The following is a 20,213-nucleotide window of genomic DNA, read 5'->3' as shown; positions in this document are numbered from 1 at the left end:
CTCATTTTACACTGCCTTTTAGCTCTCTATATAGGTAAAACGGCGCCATTACAGATTGAACGCGACAATGCGTGAGTGGGTCGTGCAGCACAAGCATTAATTGCGTTCGGGATAAATTTGACAACCCTACCTTAAGCCTTAACTAAAGACTCTGGATTAGAGGTTAGATCTTGCAGTGTTTCCCACCAATGAACGGCCCCCTCCGCCGAAAAAAAAAAAAAAAAAAGATAATAATCAGATGCGTCAGTCAGCCGATTACACAGCTGTAGCCCACTCCACTCTACTACCCGCGCGAGCGTAGTGGAGTAGCATTTTAGAGTAGTATTTTATTTATTTATTTATTTAAGAGACGCAAGGGGAACGAGTAGGAAGAATGGGAGAACGAGCGAGATAGCGAGAGATAGCGGTCGCATGTCTTAGCAGCCCGCTGTTATTTTGTTATTGTTTTTCTTTATTATTGTTACCACAATCAAGTGGGTAAGCAAATACAGACTTCTCTCCTTCTTCCCCATATCCGGGGCATTACAATAGTTTGGATCGGACTTTTCGGCGAAAGTGAGCGGTGGACGGTCGTCTTGGACGGAAAGCAAACTTTGACTGAACTTGCGCGGAGAGGCGGGGCCCAAAATAAAGCCTTGCTCTATTTTCAGAGCGTTGGTCACAGTAAAAATATTTATTAGTTCAAGCAGAGTAAAATGATACATATTCACGGTACAAGAACGTCGTTTCCGTGTCCATCGATTGGTAAGAAAAGGCTGTTTGTACGAGTGACGTGTGGGCGCTCCCGTCAGGGGGGACATTTCGTGTGGAGTGGCTATTTTTCGGCACAACACCGGCGCGCCAACTTCAGACAATTACGGCTGACGAAACTTGGATAAATGCGCCCCCCCCACCCCAATTTCGCGAGCTCTGGGACACTCGAAAAATGACTCTCATACCTCTCCTTGCCAAGTTAATGGTACCTCAATGTGCGTTTGTGTGGAAATTTAGTTCACGAACAACGGGGAAAAAAACTATTCACCTTCTCACCGAATCAAGTAAAACTCTTTACACGGCTATTAGAATTCCCCCAGTCCTGTAAATGGGTCAGTTGACAGAAGGACTGTTATTGTTGTGGTAATGTAGTACTTATGAGGGTCAAATAAAAAGGAAAAAGGAGGACTACGACGGCGGTCTGAAACCCGCGGCTCTCGGGCCGCATGCGGCTCTTTAGCGCTGCTTCGGAGCTTTTTTTTTTTTTTAATGGAAAAAGATGGGGGAGGGAAATATATTTTTTGTATTGATAGGATTTCTAGGAGGACAAACATGACACAAACATTCTTTCAATTCATTAATATTGTAATGAAGTTAAACTTGTGGTGGCATCGTACAACAGAGTAGTCACGTGGTGCGCTATAGGATCCACTGCAGGGAAAATAAACATTTAATCATGAGGGCTAATTGTGTATTTCTAGCCAACTTAGTCATTTTTATAGTAGGCTAATATAGCTAGTGTTGATAATTATAAGGCTTGTACAAGGCATTTAATTTTTTGCTGCTCCAGACATACAGTATCAGTTTTTTTTTTTTTTTTTTGGGGGGGGGTCAAATAAGGCTCTTTCAACAGTTTGGGTTGCCAACCCTGAGTCACTACGAGATGTAAGTCGTACTATTGCTACGAGAAAAAAAGTCGCATTATTACATAGGGTAACGTAGCTGTAATCAGCAACGCATTTTACATACATGTACCGTAGCTGAGAGCTATAACATTAGCCTAGCTAATGAAATATTTCAAATATATCTTTGTTATGGTTCTTCTTGGGGGGAAAAAAATAATGAGAAAAAAAAAAAAAAAAAAAAAAAAAAATTCGCCGTGGCACGAAATGGTGTGGCTGTCCGACTCCGATGCAGCCCACCACCACAGTTTCAAAAAATCCTATGGTCAGAGACCCTCCCACCACAGTCTCCTAAAATCCTGTGGGAAACACTGTCTTGTGCCCGAACCCGACCCGAATGTTAAGCATTCACGTTCGGGTCGGGCCGCCATGCTGGACTAATAAATTATTTTTTAAAAAAATTTAAAAAAAGGAGAGCAGGCTCTGTATTGCGCTTTTGCTTGTGCATGCACGCACATGAACGCCGTGGCGCCGCCCGCTTTTTCTTCTTGTCCTCCCGCTGTAGCGCTTGCGCACGGCACCGCCCTCTTTTTCACTTTCTCCTGCTCGGCCGCCTTCCGCGTGTACACAATTCCTCATCCTCGTGTTACTTCTGTTTCAATACGGAGCAGCGAGAAGTTAAAAACAAACTGAAGACGGGGGAATGGAAGAGGCAAGAATGCTCCGGTAGGAGTGAGGTGTGTAAAGAATTTCAATTGATCGTGGAAGATGCAACAAAAAATTTTGTCGGCTTCGTCGAATGCAACAAATATATACCCAAAGCTTTCCAAGTTGGCAAGAAAAAGTGTTGTGCATCCCTGCAAGCAGCAGCAGCAGCAGTGAGAGAGTTTTCAGCGCTGTAGGCCGCACAAGATCAGCGGAGAACGTCACTGAAACCTGCCAGTGGACACAATCTTATTCCTGCACGACGACGACCAAAAAATAAAAACACTGTAAGTAAGCCCTAATATCCTGCTGTTCAAATCGCCATTTTTAGTCCGAGACGGTCTAATTATTTCCCTTATTTCACAGGAATAAAGAGCAGGACATGAAGCCGCATGTTGCAGACTGCATTCAAGGCCAGCCCGCAGTTTAAAAGCTTTTATTTCATTTTAATTTTTTTTTAGAATTTATTTTTGGTATTGTTGTCATTACAATAAAGAATGTTATTTCAAAGCATTTGTAGTTTTTTTTTCTGCTGTTCCCTTTCCTTGTCAGAGAGGCACGTCCATGTGAGAACGATATCCCACACACTCAGAAATATATTTAACAAACTTTCCCAGCCTTATTTCGTTGTGTAAATTCTTTTATAATTCTCATAAAAATATCTAGACTATTTTAATATTGAGTAAACTTGCATTTTTTTCCTGACAACTGTGAATTCGTTACGAAAGACTTTTATTTATGCACACAAAGGCAACACAAATGTGATCCTTTTGAATCTTCTCTGTGTGTCTGCAAAACCGCATTTTTTTTAATGCTAAACTTTCCCAGCGTTATTTTGTTGTGTAAATGTTTTTATTATTATCATAAAAATATGTAGACTATTTAAACATTAAGAAAACTTGCGTTTTTTTCTGTCAACTCAAAGAAAAGAAAAGAAATAGCTGCTGGTCCCCCCCCCCGCGTCACTCCATCAAATAAAAAATTTAAAAAATCGGGTTTTTCGGGCTCGGGCCTGCAAATCTAGTTCATTGATCGGGCCGGGTCGGGCCTCAATACCAGCGGGCTGTGTCGGGTCGGGCTGGATTTTTTAGGCCCGAACTAGGCTCTACTCTGGATGAGTGTAACATATTATGTCTGTAACGTTAAATTCAATTAGAAAACGAAAGAATAAAAAAAAATATATATGTATTAAAAAAGTCATGTCCGATATTTTTTTGCCGATCCCGATACTTGGAAAATGACATGATCGGACCCGACAGATCGGGACATCTCTAATAAAAACCTATAAATGTTTGGATGGTTTTAGTTCAAGCAGATACTGTTTTTTTCATCTGTGATTTTGACAAAAATCAGATCACATTTGACAGTGATTTTATGTAGAAATGTGAGAAATTTCAAAAGGTTCAGATACTTTTTCATACCACTGTATATACGTACTAGCTACTATAATTTGTATCACAAGCTCTTAACTGAAGGGACAAACCTAATAACAAATAAGACAAAAAGAGGGAAGACAGGACAGATTTTGATATGACAGGACTCTTTCTCCCCTACCTGTCGAAAAGTCTTCTTTGATTCTCTGCAGGCGGTCTCCACGGTGAACTTTGTGCTGAAGATATTGCAGAGCTTGGCACCATATCCGTTACGTCCACCTGTAGATCAAAGCAGAGACCAATTAAACTTCAAGGTGCTTGTCCCAGACGCATTACTTGCCATCCCGTCGCTCACCGGTGACTTTCTTCTCGTCGTCATCGTAGTTACTGGAGGTGAGAAGCTGTCCGAAAATGAGAGCGGGCACAAACACTTTCTCCACTTGGTGCTCCACCACCGGAATACCCTTACCATTATTCCACACACTTATGGTGTTGTTTTCACTAAAAGGGGCAGGGAAAAAATGCAAATAAATGTTAAATGTCATGTTATCTACTGTACATCCAAAGATGAACATTCATTGTAATTCCACATATGTCATCATGAGCACAATGTACTCACACATCAATGTTGACTTTAATGCAGGACATGTTCTTATCTCTTTGCTTATTGTCCGCGGCATTTACTGGAAAGAGAGGCAGGGTTTAAATTTTTATTTTATTTTTTTTTCAATCTGACCTTAAACCCATTTGGGCGTTTGCTTACCAAGAATCTCATCAAAAATCTTGTACAGCCCCGGCACAAATGTCACATCCCTGCAATTGAGTCCGACGTCTTCGTCGTACACCCACATTTGCTGAGAAAACAGTCAGGTTCACTTCAGCCATTCTCTGGCCTATGATTTATCTTACGTTTTACCTGGGTGACCGTCTCGACCGAGCCGATATAAGAATCGGGTCGGAGCAAAATGTGCTCCAACTGAGTCTTCTTTTGATAGATTCTCTCCACGGACAAACGCTTGGGGTCCTTCTTGGTCTTCCCCAGAGCTTTGTTTTCATAGAAATTGGACTGTGGAGTACACAGATTTAATTTATTTTTTGAAAGTTCTCACATTAATACGTATGTTCTTTTTGAGCATAATTGTAGTGAAATGTATGACAACTGTGGAAACAAAAGGTTAAGTTGCACATTCTAATGAGAGGTTTTTTCCCCTCCACAACATTCAGATGCATTTTAACCCCTTCAGACCTAAGCAAGCAGCAGAAGAACATGATGCGTCAAGTCCGTCAACATCTCTAAACCAATAAATACACTGAATTCTGTTGCTATTGCCACTTCTGGGAGAAGATTGGATGAAAATTTACCATCGGAATCATATCAAGAGGTTCGGTTTTTGCTATTTTTGGCTCTTTCAAAATGGCTGACCAAACACAACCTCAAAAAGGATAACACAAAGTGCTAATTTCTAATTAAAAACACATTAACTTAAAAAATAACCGATAAAAGCATGTTTGAGTAAAAAAAAAAAAAGTTTTTTCTTTGCCCAGCAGAAAAAAATGCGGGTTTGAAAGGGTTAATGTCGTGATGGTGATGCTTGGGAGGAAATGAATCGCCATTGTGGTATAATCCGTGACTTTACACTCAATTGCAGTAAATACTCATTTTAATTCGGACGAGAGGCCATTTTGTACTCATAGCTAAACTACAGCAGTACACAACCAACTCATTTCAAGTATTAAGTACTACTTAGTATCACGTGAATTCACTGTGAGAGGGTATTAGACTTGTCCAGCAGTTTTTTTTTTTTTTTTTTCATTTATGCCCTAAACACAAATACGAACCTTATTTTCGTAGCAGTTTTTTTTCTCATTTATGTCCTGAACACAAATAAGAACTTTTTTTTCGTACCACAAAGTTTTCGCCATCTTTAGCGTTACACCAATTTAACCGTTAACTTCCGAACATTAAGTGTTGGTTACCTTCAGTGGTTCCGTCATTTTCTCTTCCTTATTTAAAATCAGCTCAGTGTCGACGTTGTATACAATTAAACCACTACAACACTACCAACAACAATAAACAAATAGAATGCTACCGAAAAAAGGACTAAAGAGACGATGTGCAACTGGTTGCTACGAGCTCAGTTTGAAAAAAAATGAACACTGGCGCCAGTTCACAACAACCAATGAGACGGTTGGACATGTGATTAAATCCTCCAATGCAAAGCACGGAAACAAGGTACTTGTTAAACAGCCAATCGGCGTGAGCGATGTTCCAGAGCCATTAAGAAAGAGCGTTGCGACACTCCCATAGGGAGTCTGGGACTGTCACAAATATCGTTTCGAAGAGGACGAGCGCCATTCATTTGAATGGCTGGCTGACTAGTAAATTCGGAGATAAAGTGATTAAATAGCTACCCCTTTTGAATTTTCAGCTGTCTATAGTGTATCAGAGGCTCTTTATGATGTATGTGTTAAGCTTTATTTGTATGCGCATGGCGTAATTATACATATAGATTTGTTTTTTAATCTTAGTTGACGAGATATTTTCTAATTTTTTTATCTGACTGATAACTGGGACGATATCTCCAGGGATGAATTGATAAAGTCGCCAATCCTTTTAAATTCTTATGTCAAAACCCCTTTGTGATGCATGAACTGTATTTGCTTTTATGTGCTTGTTAGAAGAAAATTCTTTTAGGGCTACATTTCTCACGAATATAAACCTAATCAATTAATAAGCTAAATCAGGGGTCCCCAAACTACGGCCCGCGGGCCGGATACGGCCCGCAGCCACATTTGGTCCGGCCCCCTGAACAAAAAAAACAAAAAAAATTGTAAAAAAAAAAAAAAAAAAAAATTTTTTTTTTTTTTCAATAGAGTTATTTATGTCCTGGCTTTTTTCTGTGAAGAACTGAGCAATGGTTATTTGGTTATTATCTATTTAATTAATACAGTATTATTATATTATATTATAATACATGATATTATATTATATTATATTATATTATATTCAGGGGTGCACATAAGTGGTCCGCACATGCGTACTGGACGTAGACAAACGCGCTGGCCCTCAACGGCTTCCATACGCTTTTGCGTACCGATGGCTGACCACTATTTGCGGCGGACACGAGAAAATAACTTCTCAAAATGTCGATGAGGCAGGCCACACTGAGTAATTACTTCCGTGTTCCCCCACCCCCGTCAAAAGACAGACAGACGACAGAGACGTCACCGGAGCTACCGAAAAAAAGGACTTTTGCTGAAAAGTGGCTACAGGAGGTACCATGGCTAGAAGCGAATGATGCTCGCACGGAAATGCGGTACAAAATGTGCCGTGAGAATCCCAATGTCGCCGATTAGAGCAACGCATTTTATGTAGGGTCAAAGAATTTCAGCCATCCAAACTTTGAAAAGCACGAAAAAAACAGAGAGCATGTGGCAATTAAGCAAACTATCGATGTCAAACACGACCCCACTCGCCCTATGGACATGTGGCGGAATAGGGCGGAATAAAGGTAATGAACAGCGACATGCACTGACAAACGTGTTTTTGCTCGCATTTTACAAAGCTAAACATACACGTTCAATGAGGTCTTATGAGGAGGACATCCCACTTTTAAAAAGGCTTGGAGTTAATGTGGGAGCCGCATAATGCCCTTTATTTTGAATTGGTGCTTTTATGTTTATTTCTTTACATTTCACTTCAAAGTAATGGCAATTTTGTTGTGCCAGTTGATGTTAATCAAGCATTAACTGTTAACATAATTAATCAAAGTTAATTGGCTCTAAGTAAAGCTTGTCATAAATTTATCGCATCAGGTGGGTCGGCTCTCAAGCTCAATGAGGACCAAGTCACATCTCCAGGTCCTCCTCTGAGAACCTGGGCAAAAAAATTATGTGCACCCCTGATTATATTATATTATATTAAGGGCTGTCAAAGTTATCGCGTTAACGGGCGGTAATTAATTTTTTTCATTAATCACGTTAAAATATTTGACGCAATTAACGCATATGCCCCGCTCAAACAGATTAAAATGACAGCAGTGTCATGTCCACTTGTTACTTGTGTTTTTTGTCTCCCTCTGCTGGCGCTTGGGTGCGACTGATTTTATGCACCATGAGCATTGTGTAATTCTTGACATCAACAATGGTGAGCTACTAGTTAATTTTTTTCATTGAAAATTTTACCAATTTTATTAAAACGAAAACATTGAGGGGTTTTAACATAAAATTTCTATAATTTGTACTAAAATCTATCTTTTAAGAACTACAAGTCGTTCTATCCAGGGATTGCTTTGACAGAATATTAATGTTAATGCCATCTTGTTGATTTGTTATAATAAACAAATACAGTACTTATGTACAGTATGTTGAATGTATATATCCGTCTTGTGTCTTATCTTTCCATTCCAACAATAATTTACAGAAAAATAAGGCATATTTTAGAGATGTTTGAATTGCGATTAATTACGATTAATTTTTAAGCTGTGATTAACTCGCTTAAAAATTTTAATCGTTTGACAGCCCTAATTATATTATATTATACTATATTATATTATATCATTTTTATTTTATTTACTTTGGTTCCGTGAAGAATCCAGAAAGGGTTATTTGATTGTGGCTTTCTGAAAAACAATACATTTTTACATTTAGGCACTCCTGCAATCGTCACACTTTTTCTGTTACAAACTGACCCCGGCCCCTCATCAGAGAAGAGAAGGGTTATGTGGCCCTCACAGGAAAAAGTTTGGGGACCCCTGCTCTACATGATAACATGTCTGAGTGAGTGCTCGTCCGAGACTGCTGATTCCATACTTTTTGCTAGGGGTTGTATATCTCAAATAGATGTGTCAAAACGTAAAGTAGATTTGTTCAACAATAAGCTGCTATAACTAGCTTCAACAAGGGATACCGATTTGTCAGAACATCGACGCTTCAGTCAGTTCATTGTATCAGTTGAGCCAATTTATCAAATCCCCTGCAGGTACAACTCTTTGAAGAGTCCACGGGACCCCTTGGCGATAAAACTCCTGAGTTACGGGAAGGCGCTGGTCCTCCTGTCCGCCACGCAACTTTCCATGCTGGCCGCCGAGACGATGGATGAATTACGCAGCCCCATTCGCGCAGTCTTCCTCAATCCGGAGTACCAGCGCGACCTGTTCAAATTGTTGAGAGGCAAGGGACTCGAGTCCTTTCGTCCCACCCCGGGCCTCATGATGGTCAGCCTGGCTGTAGAGGTGTGCTCTGAAGTGCACCTTTTCGGCTTTTGGCCGTTCAGCACTCACCCGTACAGACGCCACAGGCTGACCAATCACTACTATGATGACGTGAAGGTCAACGCCAAGGTTCACAAGATGTCTGTGGAGTTTGAAGTACTTCTTTATTTGCCAAGCAAGTGAAGAAAGCAAGTGGAGACATTGCAGCAGCAGCTGAGTCCAGTTCAAGATGGCTGCGGCATAGGAAAGCCCACACCTGGAACCCTTCCGCAGGTGAAGCCTAAATAGTCTTTGCTGCTCCACTCAGGCGGGGTGTTCAGGTTAAGGGGCGAAACACCTAAGACCCTGAGACGCCTGGCATTGATGCGGAAGGGATCCAGAGGAATGGAAGCTCATAACAATTACCACCACAGACAGCAATCCGTGTTTCCAGTTTCAGTGTAGTTCCAGCAGTTGAAGCTTGTGGCAAAGCATCTTTGATGTTTATTTCACCGATGTTGTTTATTGTTGTTACACTGGCCATGCACAGATTGCTGTATCATAATTAAAGGTGCCTGTTTATTTGGTGGTAAATACACTTTCTGACAATGTGCGGCTACCAAGATTTAATCGGGAAAATGCTTATCCGATCGAGTTCCATCACCTGCAAGAGAAAACCAAAATTCACAGAAGCAACAGTACACGATGAGCACCTACCCCCAGAAATGGAGGTCAGACGATCAGCACTCACCAGTACAGACGCCACAGGCTGCCCAATCACTACTACGATGATGTGAAGGTCAACGCCAAGGTTCACATGATGTCCGTGGGGTGCTACAGGTAGAGGCATGACAAGGTCCTCACTGAAATCGCAAATTGGGTTGAACAACAGCAAATTAAAGCTAACAACTGTTAGGGTGTGCGACGAGGAGGGATCTAAGTGCAGACACACGGTGGTTGCGGTGAGTAATATTTATTTACAGACACCAGAGATAGCGTGGCTGATGGAGGTTGCTTCGTGTGGGGTAATTGAGCCGGCGTGAGACGTGGGAGCTCGGAAGGAGGCAGGCGTGGAAGCTCGGAAGGAGGCAGGCGTGGAAGCTCGGAAGGAGGCAGGCGTGGAATCCGACAAGGAGCGCGCAGAGGACAGGACCTGGGGCGAGAGCAAAGTAGTCGTGAGCCGGGAATCAGTGATATCATATAAAGAATGCGAGAAGCAACTGACGGCGAAACCAGACGAGTTGATCGGGTGACGAGGTGGAGCGTCTGCTTGGCTTTTAAAGCTGGCTGATGTTCATTGCCCTCAGGTGTGGCCGCTCCACTCGTCTGACCTGTAATCAAGTAAAAACATGCACACTAGCTGGAGGTGGGCATGTCTCAGAAGGAAGGGGAAGAGGACCTAACAATATTGAACATTTAAGATGTGTGTTTTAACGTCACGAACGTCACATTTTATCATGAAAATTTTCATACTCGCGATTACTTTTTAACTTGATGAGTTCCAGTTAATCAAGATAAAATGCAAATTGTAAAATGTTCAATTTAAGTGTCACGTTTTAACTTGATCATTTTTACGTTTTAACGTGATCTGTTGGCTTCATGCGAGGGATTATCACGAAAAGTTTCACGTTTTCACAAGGTAAACATTTTATGAAGATAATTTCCTCATTTCAATATAATACACATGATAACTCAAATTAAACTGAACATTTAAACTGGATTTGTGAAATTCCTCTTTTCTAACTTGACAGTGACTGTGCCCGACATGCATCAGACCGTCGTCGTCAGCGATGGCGTGTCGAATGGGACCAGATGGACGCTGACCTTCGAACGACAATGAATCCAAATGAAGCCATTCACTTTAAGCACATCTGTCACCATCACTCCGCCGATTGGATATAACCGATTATGCGATGTCACAAATCCCCTCGGGCTAACACTGATTTATCACGGGAGGCTGCCGTGAGAAGTAATCAAGTACAAATACTTGATTACAGGGATTTGCAGGTTTTCCCACTTAGAGGTGTCTTCACTTGCCACCTCAGCCATTTCTACTTTCATTGGCATGATTGTTGATGGAATGATGTGACGTAACAGCGGACGTTTTCCCTCATCCAACATCGACCTTTATCGCCTTAATCCCCGATAATCTCTCAGATTGAGTTTCAACGCTGATGCTGCCACTCTGAGTGGGACCTTCGCTCACCTCAAAACATTGAGCACCTCACGCTCAGTTTTCTTTCTGTGAACGAGTCAAATGTGATAATCTAATCTAATCTGGCGCTATGACCTTTCCCTGCTCACTTGGGATCATTTAATACTAATTTCACAAAATGATGTTATGTAAAGGCTGCGTCTTATTAAAAAAAAAATGTTTTAATTGTTAAAGACAAACAATTGGGTTAAGCATCTGTTTTTTTTTTTTTTGAGTGGTTACTTCATTGCCTGTATTGACGGCCATAGATGAAATCCATTAGAACGAGGAGGCCAGCCTTCCCAGTTCAAAATTATTGGACGTCTACAAGTGACAAACTAATGTAAATTCACAGAAAACCGATAAAAAGAGCACCATAATCATATGTGGAGATTAGGGTGACCTAATACGTCATTGCATATAATTGACTTTCAAATATATGAAGTTAAAATTAAAGTTTGTCGATAAAATTTTGTCTATAAAAGTTGCAAGGCAATAAAACAAACAACAAAAATGAATGAAATGAACAAAAAAAATTTTTTTCATAATGGGTCAAAAATATTTTTCAAACAGATCACATGACTAGCACCTTATAGACGGTCATTTGCTTTGCTTAGCCCCCCCCCCCCAAAAAAAACAACAACTGAGGACAGAAGAGGCAAGATGGATATACGTAGTTTTTTCAAATCTAAGCCTTCAAAAGCGACAACAACTACTGAGCGAGAATCAAGGATGGAAGATGTGGACGACAAATCACCGGAGTTTCAGTTTGCGCCACTAAAGATGTTAACCCTAAAAGAATAAAATTAAAAAATTTAAAAAATACACGCTAATTTCAACATATTGTTATAAATGTTCCTAGCAGGAGTATTCAGTCAAAACGGATGCGGCGTCTACTTTCCACTAGGTAAAACAGAAAAACGCGCGCTCACACACGCACACAAACAGCTGGGATGCCTGTATGTACGAGCATGGGTTAAACTAAAGTACTATCCGAGCATATATCTTGTAAGGTAATTTTACTGCTGATACTGCGTTACGGGGTCATCAACATTTTTTGCCCTCGCCCCCCCCCCCAACTCCGCCGATGCACATATTTGGACGCCTATCATTGTCAATGGCACTGAAATCGTTTGGCAGAGGAGGGTTCGGCCTAGAAATGTATAAATACTTCGATGATAGAAGGCTGGTTATGTGTATAAAATAGATATCGTCACAATTATAAACAAAATGACATTTTCCTCACAATCTCACCACTAAAAGACAAGTTTTTTGTCCAATGTGTAAGCAGAATTCCAATCAATTTTTTTCTAAATTGTTTTTTTTTTTTTTTTTTTTTTTTTAAACTTTATCCACAACAAATACAAATATACAAACATGGGATGGACAATTCACATAAAGTTGGCAAATTTACAGCAAAAAAATAGAAAAATATTGATAAATAAAAGGGTCAGGGTTATTTTTCGACTTAAGCTGTATTGTTTGCAGAGTGTCTTGGTCCTTATAGCCTTGGGGTTCAAAGAAAAACTTAAATCATCCAAGCAAGGGCGTAGGTTTGGTCTCAACATTGAAAGGGACGATATGGCATAACCTGCATGTACACTTTTTGCTGGGGACGGGACATTCATAATCATCAATGCAAAATAAATCTGTATTGACTTATACTATATTTTATGTGTATTGGTTCAACCTACATTGTTCAATTCAAACCTTTGTTTTCAAAAACTACTAAAGAAACATTTTGAAAACTTCCAGATAAAATGCCTGGATTTTATGAGCAAATTTAAATTGCATTATTTGAACATCACGTAAATTATATTAACATACAGAATAAATACAAGCTTATTATTCATCTCTTAACTATCCAGGAAAAAAATTAATAAATAAACATTTGTCTTGAGACCACTCAACATTGTCTAAATAAAGAAATACATATAACTGAAAAACTTTTTTGTCAGGGAATAACAAAAACTTTAAAAAATGAAGACATCCTTCAGGTAAAACACTACAGTTTTTGTCAACAAGCACAGCCAAACTCAACAACAACAACAAAAAAAAGCTCCAGTGGGCTGCATTAAGACCGCATAAATAAAATAAAAAGTAAAATTGGAGAGATGGGGTTAAACCTTGGTTCCCTACTTTTCTCACAGTTAATTTAACGTTAACAATAGAAAAACATACAGGAGGACACTTCTCTCTAAGCAGCTTCCTACTCGAGTTTTGCAGGTTAGCAAGTTCACACAGTTTAATGTTATGCTAACTCTAATGCAGGTGAGCCTTTCAGTAGCAAAATTAGTGGTCTGTTCCCCACTTCCACAACATTGACGTCTTTTTACATTTCTTACAGTGGCTTCTGCTGGATGAAAAAATAACATCTTAAATCCCCAATACCTCTAAAATCTAATGCGTGTGTGTTGGGCAAGAGTGGGGTGGGGGTTAAGTCATCTGCCAAAGCCAATCAAATGTGCGTTTAGGAGTAATAAAAAAAAATAAAAAAATTAAAAAACGGCACATTCAGCCAGTGAAAAGAGGTACATGAAAATCTGAACAATTATGAAAATAATTCACTTAATAATTATGGGGTAAATTACAACAACTAAAACATATAGGAAGACAATCTAAATGACCTGTACAACAGAAGTCATTATATAATGCAAATAAGGTTCTTTAAAGTTGGTGGAGATAATTTGAGCATCCCGAAAAGTTGGTAGTGTTTTGTCCCTACAGTCCCTATGCAAACCTATGCCCTTGCATCCAAATATCAAGAAAACATTTTTCCAAAAATGTGAAAATTTGGTCTTTGATTTACATATTTTACACTGTGAATGTGGAATTTTGCAAAAATTGAAACAAGATTTGTAACATATATTTGATCTATTTCTTGGCCTATCCAATGTTGGAAAGGCCAAACAAAATATGTCTAAAAACTATTTTCAATGAAGGCTCAACTTGAGTTGATAAAATTGTTCAGTTCAACCCAAAAGTTGTGAGAGTAAGTACATTACCAAAACAATTGGATTTGTCTGCATTTGTACAAAAAGAACATAACGTATCAATATTAATTTTAAATTTTACCATTACCTGTGAAGTATTTTGAGTGTGGTTTTTTAAACTTTATTTCTTAATAGATTTTCTAGGCATAAGCCATGTATGTTTCCATTCAATATTTTTGTATAAACTATTCCAATAATAATTTGCTGCAGGTTTGGAAATTATCTCCCTTTGAAGAAGTGCTAACATACAATGGTTTGAAGCTTCACAACATTTATGCACATTTATAACCAATGAACCGAAACTTTGAGCCAAAGATCGGAATGATACAATTTCCACCTTTGGGGAACATTGTAGTAATCTTCCAGAGCCCTCTGTTATTGCATCAAACACAGTAGAATATTTACGAGGTGTAACAACAATACTATAAGCAGAACAAAATTCTATATATGTAAAAAAATGACTATCATTCAATAATTGACAAAGAAAATGTTTTGATTGACTCATCTTTCAAAATATAAAGATTTATTCCGATATTGTATATCTTATATTATCTTGTATATCTTGATTGTTCAAAATGTAATATCTACAGTGGGGAGAACAAGTATTTGATACACTGCCAATGATTGGCAGTGTATCAAATACTTGTTCTCCCCACTGTATGTGGTAAAAAAAATGGTGTTTATATATCATTGACCATGAAATAAGAAGGGGAGTGTGGAATTTGGCTAATTTACCTGGTAACTTAGAAATGTTTTAATTACACCTTAACAGAAATTCCAGACCTACAGATTGAAAAATATGCGTAGTGATGAAATTCCATATTGAGTTGGGTTTTTTAAATAATACATTAATCCATTTAATTTTAGACGAAGCATTCAAAGTCCAAGGCGTTAAAGCTTCCTGAAGCTACATTATTTATCTTAACATTCTTTTTAATGTAATGTATTCGGTTTTTCCAGATGAAATTAAATTCTATTTTGATACAAATATCTCTTGAAACATCAAGCGCCACCGGTGTATATATTAACCTGGAAATTTCGAATCAAAACACCCGCTTTGCTTGCAATCGAGTTCTGACGTAATATTTGAGTGGCCAATTAAAAGCAAGCTTGTGATGACGTAACCGGAAACAGGAAGATAGCGCTGCCTGCCAGCTTCACATGTAAGTTTGTGAAAGCTAGCCCTCACGGCAATGTTATGCGCTCACTAACGTTATCGAAATTAAAATTATTTTTAAAATAAACGTGAAGCTGTCGACATTATTTAAACAGCAACGAGATAGCACGATTCTAACAAGTAATTTGATTTACTAGCAACGATTTGTGTGCTAAGTGATTTATTGTTAGATGGTAAACATTGTTACTACAATTACTACTTTTACAAAATATTTAATACAGTGTTGACTTTTTGAATTCAACATGAAATTTCTGCTCTTTTGCTGTCAAATAAGATTTTCTTCACTTATTTTAATAGGACTTTTGGGCGAATTATGTATAAACTCAAGGAATTTGTAAGAAAACATTGACAGCTGCAATACACCAGCACCTTGTACCTTGAAGTGTGAGTTTAATCTCATAGCTAAACTTGGTCCTCAAAATACTCTCATTTCAAGTTAGTGGTCCTCATTGAAATGACTGGAAAAAGCCTAAATCTATTGATTTCATCCTGGCAGGTCTCGCTTGTTACTGTTTGGATGTCAGAACTCCTCAAAGATATTTCGGATCACGTCCCTTGCTCAATCCTCCTCCCTCCTCCGACGTCACTCTGCCCTCCACACTGGTCCGATGGAGCTGAAGGATATTTTAAAAGTTCTAGAGGAATTGGCACCCCTCTCGCTGGCTGAGCCGTGGGACAACGTGGGCCTGCTGGTGGAGCCGAGCAAGCCACGGCCTGTCAAGAATGTGCTTCTGACCAACGACCTCACCAAGCCAGTCATGGAGGAAGCGCGGACCCGAAGCTGCGATCTGATCGTGTCCTACCATCCGCCGATCTTCCGACCGATTAAAAGTCTGGTCCAGAAGGACTGGAAGCAGCGTTTGGCTATCCAAGCCGTTGAGGCCGGTATCGCCGTCTTCTCTCCTCACACATCTTGGGACAGTGTTAATGGAGGAGTTAACGACTGGTTGGTTGGAGGACTTGGTGAATGATCGTATTTTTGTGCGATGAATTAACAAGTACCACTAATTCTAAAAAGTCTTCTCGATGTGATTCTAGGTGGCGGTCAGGTGTCAGTGCTGAATCAGGCCAATGTGGACTTCCCTTACAGTCACATAGTGGAATTCCAATGCAAAGATAATGTATTAGATGTTCTCCTGAAGCAATTCCAGGCTTTGGATGGAGTTTTAGTACAAGATCCATTCAGGTTGGAGATCCCACAGTTCATGTTAGAGTTTTATTGGTGGAAATAGATACATGGAAATACAGTACATATGCCATTTTTGTAGCTATGTGATTTAAAAGATATAAAACAGGTCTATTTTCATACACTATACTGAATTATAAGGCTCACTGCTTATTTTTGGCTAAAATTAAAGTAACACTTGGTAACATTTGGTAGATTTTAGCGACGCCGGTGGACAAAAGCGGTAGTGTTGTGCCTGAAGGAAGACTGCGTTTCCAAAGTGGACCAGCGCACACCCGCACAGTGTCGTAAAATCATCAATCAATCAAATATTAATCTCCCGGTCACCTGCAGATGGATTAAACATTTCTGTTTCCAGCGGCTGTGTGAAGGATGAATAGTAATAAGGTAATGAATCCAGTTGTGGCTAAACAATAGCATATGACGGTTAGCGATGGTGTGGCTAAACCAGCCCACCCTTACTCGGCAGCGCTGAGGAGTTCGGTTGGAGGGGGCGTCAAGCCAGCGAGTGAAAGCCGAGCCAATGTTTATTCTGTAAGCGTTCGCATCGAATTCTATCTTTATAACGAATGGGGAGAGGGGGAAGTGACGTATGCCGTAACGCATTTAGGACATTTGTAAAACCGTATTGGCCCGAATATAAGCAGGTGTTTTTTGCATTGACATAAGACTACAAAAGTGGAGGTCGTCTTATATTCGCGGTTTAGACATTATACCCATTCACGACGCTAGATGTCGCCAGATATCATTGAAGCAATGTTCTGTCATGACAGATCTCAACTACTCTCAAGTTTAACCAGTTTGCATTATTTTATTGCAATGCTTTTCCTTATTCAGATTTGTTTCAAGACTACAGTTACAGTTAGACTTCACTTTGATGGTTAATGCAGTTATTCCAATTTTGTTGTTTCATCACAATAGATTGGTTTATTTACATTTCAAAAACCAGAAGCCATTCATTTATGAATGTGATTGCACTTTAGTTTACATATTTAAATGTTAAGAGATTAAGATTTGAATGAAGCAAAATACTGTCTGTATAAAAATTAATTTGGTGTTCAAAAAGTCTTTTTTTCAAACTTAAGTCTTGAAATATAGGGGGTCATCTTATAATCAGGGCTGTTTTGCCAGAAAACAAAAATTTACAGTATTTAAAAAATCGTACCTGAACAGCTGAACTCTTTAGGCAGCATTTTATATCCCTGAATGTGATACATTTCCCAATTTGTCTTCAGTTGTAGTTCCAACCAGACTCAAGTCAACCTATACTGCAGAGCTTCAGTCCTAGGTGCGGTTGTTGAGAAAGTCGCAAAAGACATCGCTTGTGACAGGTCTCTCCGCATCGTAAAGGCAGAAAAGGTGAGATACAAGTCGTATTAGTTAGGTCTCCGCAGTCCGGGGCTTCTTACCCATGTCTGTGCGCAGGGCCAAGCAACACAGACAATCATTTATTTCGTTTCTTATATGCAATGCGATGGAAATTGTTCCATGAGAGTTGAAAATGCTTGGTATCAGTCATGTTTTATCCCCCCGAAAATTAGCAAAAGTATAAAATTGCAAAGTACAGTCAGTAATCGGAGTACAGCGCTAGAGTCTCATTCCTCCGTGATGTGATCTGTCAAATACATTTCAACGAATACCTGATTTTGTTTTCCCACTTTTGACTGTGTCTAGTCCCCTAGTCGGGACACGGTCAGGGTCGCCTCAGTGTTTTGGACCAACCGGTCACCGTGGCAATAGCAGTGAACAAAATGAAATCCCACTTGGGTTTGCGGCACCTCCGTTTGGCCCTTGGACAGGGACGCACGCAAGGTAAGAAGGCTGTCCAGGTCCTGTGGAAGCAAAGCACACATACAGTAATGGTGAAAACAAAATGCTCACTCTCTTTGCATAAATCCCAGAATCCATTATACGTACCGTGGCCGTCTGTGCCGGATCGGGAGCCTCGGTGCTGAATGGCGTTAAAGCAGACCTCTACGTCACCGGTGGGTGGAGCTTCATCAACAGTTTCCTGGCTAGTTACTTTGCAATTTTTATGCAAGTTTCTTTGGTTTAAGGTGAAATGTCCCACCATGAGGTGTTGGATGTGGTTGCCAAAGGAACCAACGTCATCCTCAGTGACCACAGCAACAGCGAACGTGGCTATCTGGCGGTTTTCCGAGAGAAACTAACTGAAAAGATGCCTGCTGATGTCGTCGTGACGTTGTCTGACGCTGATAGGGACCCTCTGGAGGTGGTCTGAAGAATGCAATTTCAAAATATTGCTGAATCGCTACAGTTGATGTGTAATCCATTTGGATTGGGATGGGCAACTGAATTGCATGTTTATTGCTATCTAGTTAGTTGCCACTTTGTCTCCGTTGCAATGCTACCACCCAAGCAAGTCTTTACACAAAATTATTTTGGTTCCAATCAACAGTCACTGCTTTGTAAAAACACACTAAGGAAGTGAAAATGAAAGCAGAAATAAAAGTCAGGATGCGCTGATGTTTTTTTTTTCTTACCACTGCAGTTATCCTTAAAGTCAAGACGTAATGTGAGATAGACGCCACGGCTTCACAAAACTTTAATGATGGGGATAATTACCATGTGGTACATCACAGGAATTGCCGCAGTTCAGAATGGGTGCAACTAAGCATGGAGTTTGGCTAACAAAGTCAGAGACAGAAGATTTTGCAGGATGGTGGTCATTAGCGTCAATGTTTCTGGTTCAATTAAAACCGCAGTGGTACAAAATTATATTTTGGTTGGAAATGACATCAACAGGACAAGGAAGGAAATGTAAAAGTCAAGCCTTAGATTTGATAAATTGTCTCATTTGCCAGCAGTAACCTTAAGAGCAGCACTTCTACATAAATATTGGTACTTGAGTACTCTTGACACTTCTAATATTGAACGTAATCGTGATTAACAGCATCTTAATAGTACAGTTCTTAGTTTTTGTCAGTTTCTCAATATTGATCCAAGTTATCAGAAAATTTCTTAGACCATAAAAGCATTGCCCTTCACATACTTCCCATTCTTGTACTTTTAAGGCATCCCTTTACCCTTCTTGCTACTCCCCTTCCTGGTCTTCCTGGGAACTCCGTCCAACACTGTATTTTCCGAAGACTTCTCTTGAGGCTTTTCGAACTTGTAGCTGTCATCAATCGGTGTAGGTAAGCGCTTCTGCCTGGAACAGAACCACTTGACAGAGCTGTAGAGGAGCTCCACGCAGCTGGAGAAGGCAGACAGGACCCCGACGGCGAAGTAGAAGCAGAGAAAGACAGTTTTCTCGGCTGGGCGCGAAGTAAAGCAGTCTACCGTGTAGGGACAAGGGAAACGGTCGCAAGGATACTGGGCTTCCACCTTGAAGCCGCAAAGCCACCACTATCCGACTAGAAATCCCACTTCGGCGACTAACCGGAAAGCCACGTGAACAATGTAGAACATCCTCATCTGCCGGCTTTCCCTATAGTCTTTAAGTGATTTGGAGCCATTTCTCTTGTTGTGATGATGCATGGCGTACATGAGAAAGAGTAGCGACGGTGTGGCGATGAGGACGATATGGAAGACCCAGAAGCGGTACTGAGAGATTGGGAAAGCCTGGTCGTAGCAAACTTGCTTGCAGCCCGGCTGGAGCGTGTTGCACGCAAACTCTTCCTGTTCGTCCTCAAACATGTCACTTGCCACCTTTCCCAGGATCAGGATCCGGAAGACCAGCATCAGCAAGAGCCAGAAGCGGCCCAGCATGGGCGAGTGGGCCTGAAGGTGATCGAAGAGTCCGCTGAGAAAATCCCATTCCCCCATCACTGCGGC

The 20,213-nt window shown here is 40.2% G+C and overlaps 3 protein-coding genes across 3 annotated transcripts in view; 1 reads left to right on the top strand and 2 right to left on the bottom strand.

Annotated features, from left to right (window-relative positions):
* Nucleotides 1-5,834, bottom strand: part of top2a (DNA topoisomerase II alpha) — a 25,932-nt gene extending 20,098 nt beyond the window's left edge. Inside the window, exons 1-6 of the mRNA XM_057825554.1 lie at nt 5,651-5,834; nt 4,590-4,739; nt 4,437-4,527; nt 4,293-4,356; nt 4,029-4,174; nt 3,855-3,952 (exon numbers count right to left, since the gene is read on the bottom strand). Coding sequence (XP_057681537.1) covers nt 3,855-3,952; nt 4,029-4,174; nt 4,293-4,356; nt 4,437-4,527; nt 4,590-4,739; nt 5,651-5,668 — 567 coding nt within the window. The 5' untranslated portion in view covers nt 5,669-5,834. The remainder of the gene's footprint in view (nt 1-3,854; nt 3,953-4,028; nt 4,175-4,292; nt 4,357-4,436; nt 4,528-4,589; nt 4,740-5,650) is intronic.
* On the top strand, nt 4,912-18,826 carry LOC130909296 (NIF3-like protein 1). Its single transcript, XM_057825560.1, has 7 exons — nt 4,912-5,055; nt 15,726-16,192; nt 16,268-16,415; nt 17,651-17,774; nt 18,098-18,227; nt 18,317-18,400; nt 18,473-18,826. The coding sequence occupies exons 1-7, from the start codon at nt 5,024-5,026 to the stop codon at nt 18,655-18,657; spliced, it is 1,170 nt and encodes a 389-aa protein (XP_057681543.1). The 5' UTR covers nt 4,912-5,023; the 3' UTR covers nt 18,658-18,826.
* On the bottom strand, nt 9,089-20,213 carry LOC130909295 (gap junction delta-3 protein-like). Its single transcript, XM_057825559.1, is given in 6 exon segments — nt 9,089-9,529; nt 9,617-9,728; nt 9,847-10,018; nt 10,091-10,196; nt 17,581-18,247; nt 18,333-20,213. A coding segment is annotated over 1 exon segment (759 nt). The 5' UTR covers nt 20,205-20,213; the 3' UTR covers nt 9,089-9,529; nt 9,617-9,728; nt 9,847-10,018; nt 10,091-10,196; nt 17,581-18,247; nt 18,333-19,445.

Source organism: Corythoichthys intestinalis, chromosome 21 (genome assembly GCF_030265065.1).
Source record: "Corythoichthys intestinalis isolate RoL2023-P3 chromosome 21, ASM3026506v1, whole genome shotgun sequence".
In the NCBI taxonomy this organism is placed as follows: Eukaryota; Metazoa; Chordata; class Actinopteri; order Syngnathiformes; family Syngnathidae; genus Corythoichthys; species Corythoichthys intestinalis.
The sequence above is the reverse complement of the archived record's forward strand: the minus strand, read 5'-3'. Positions and strand labels throughout refer to the sequence as shown.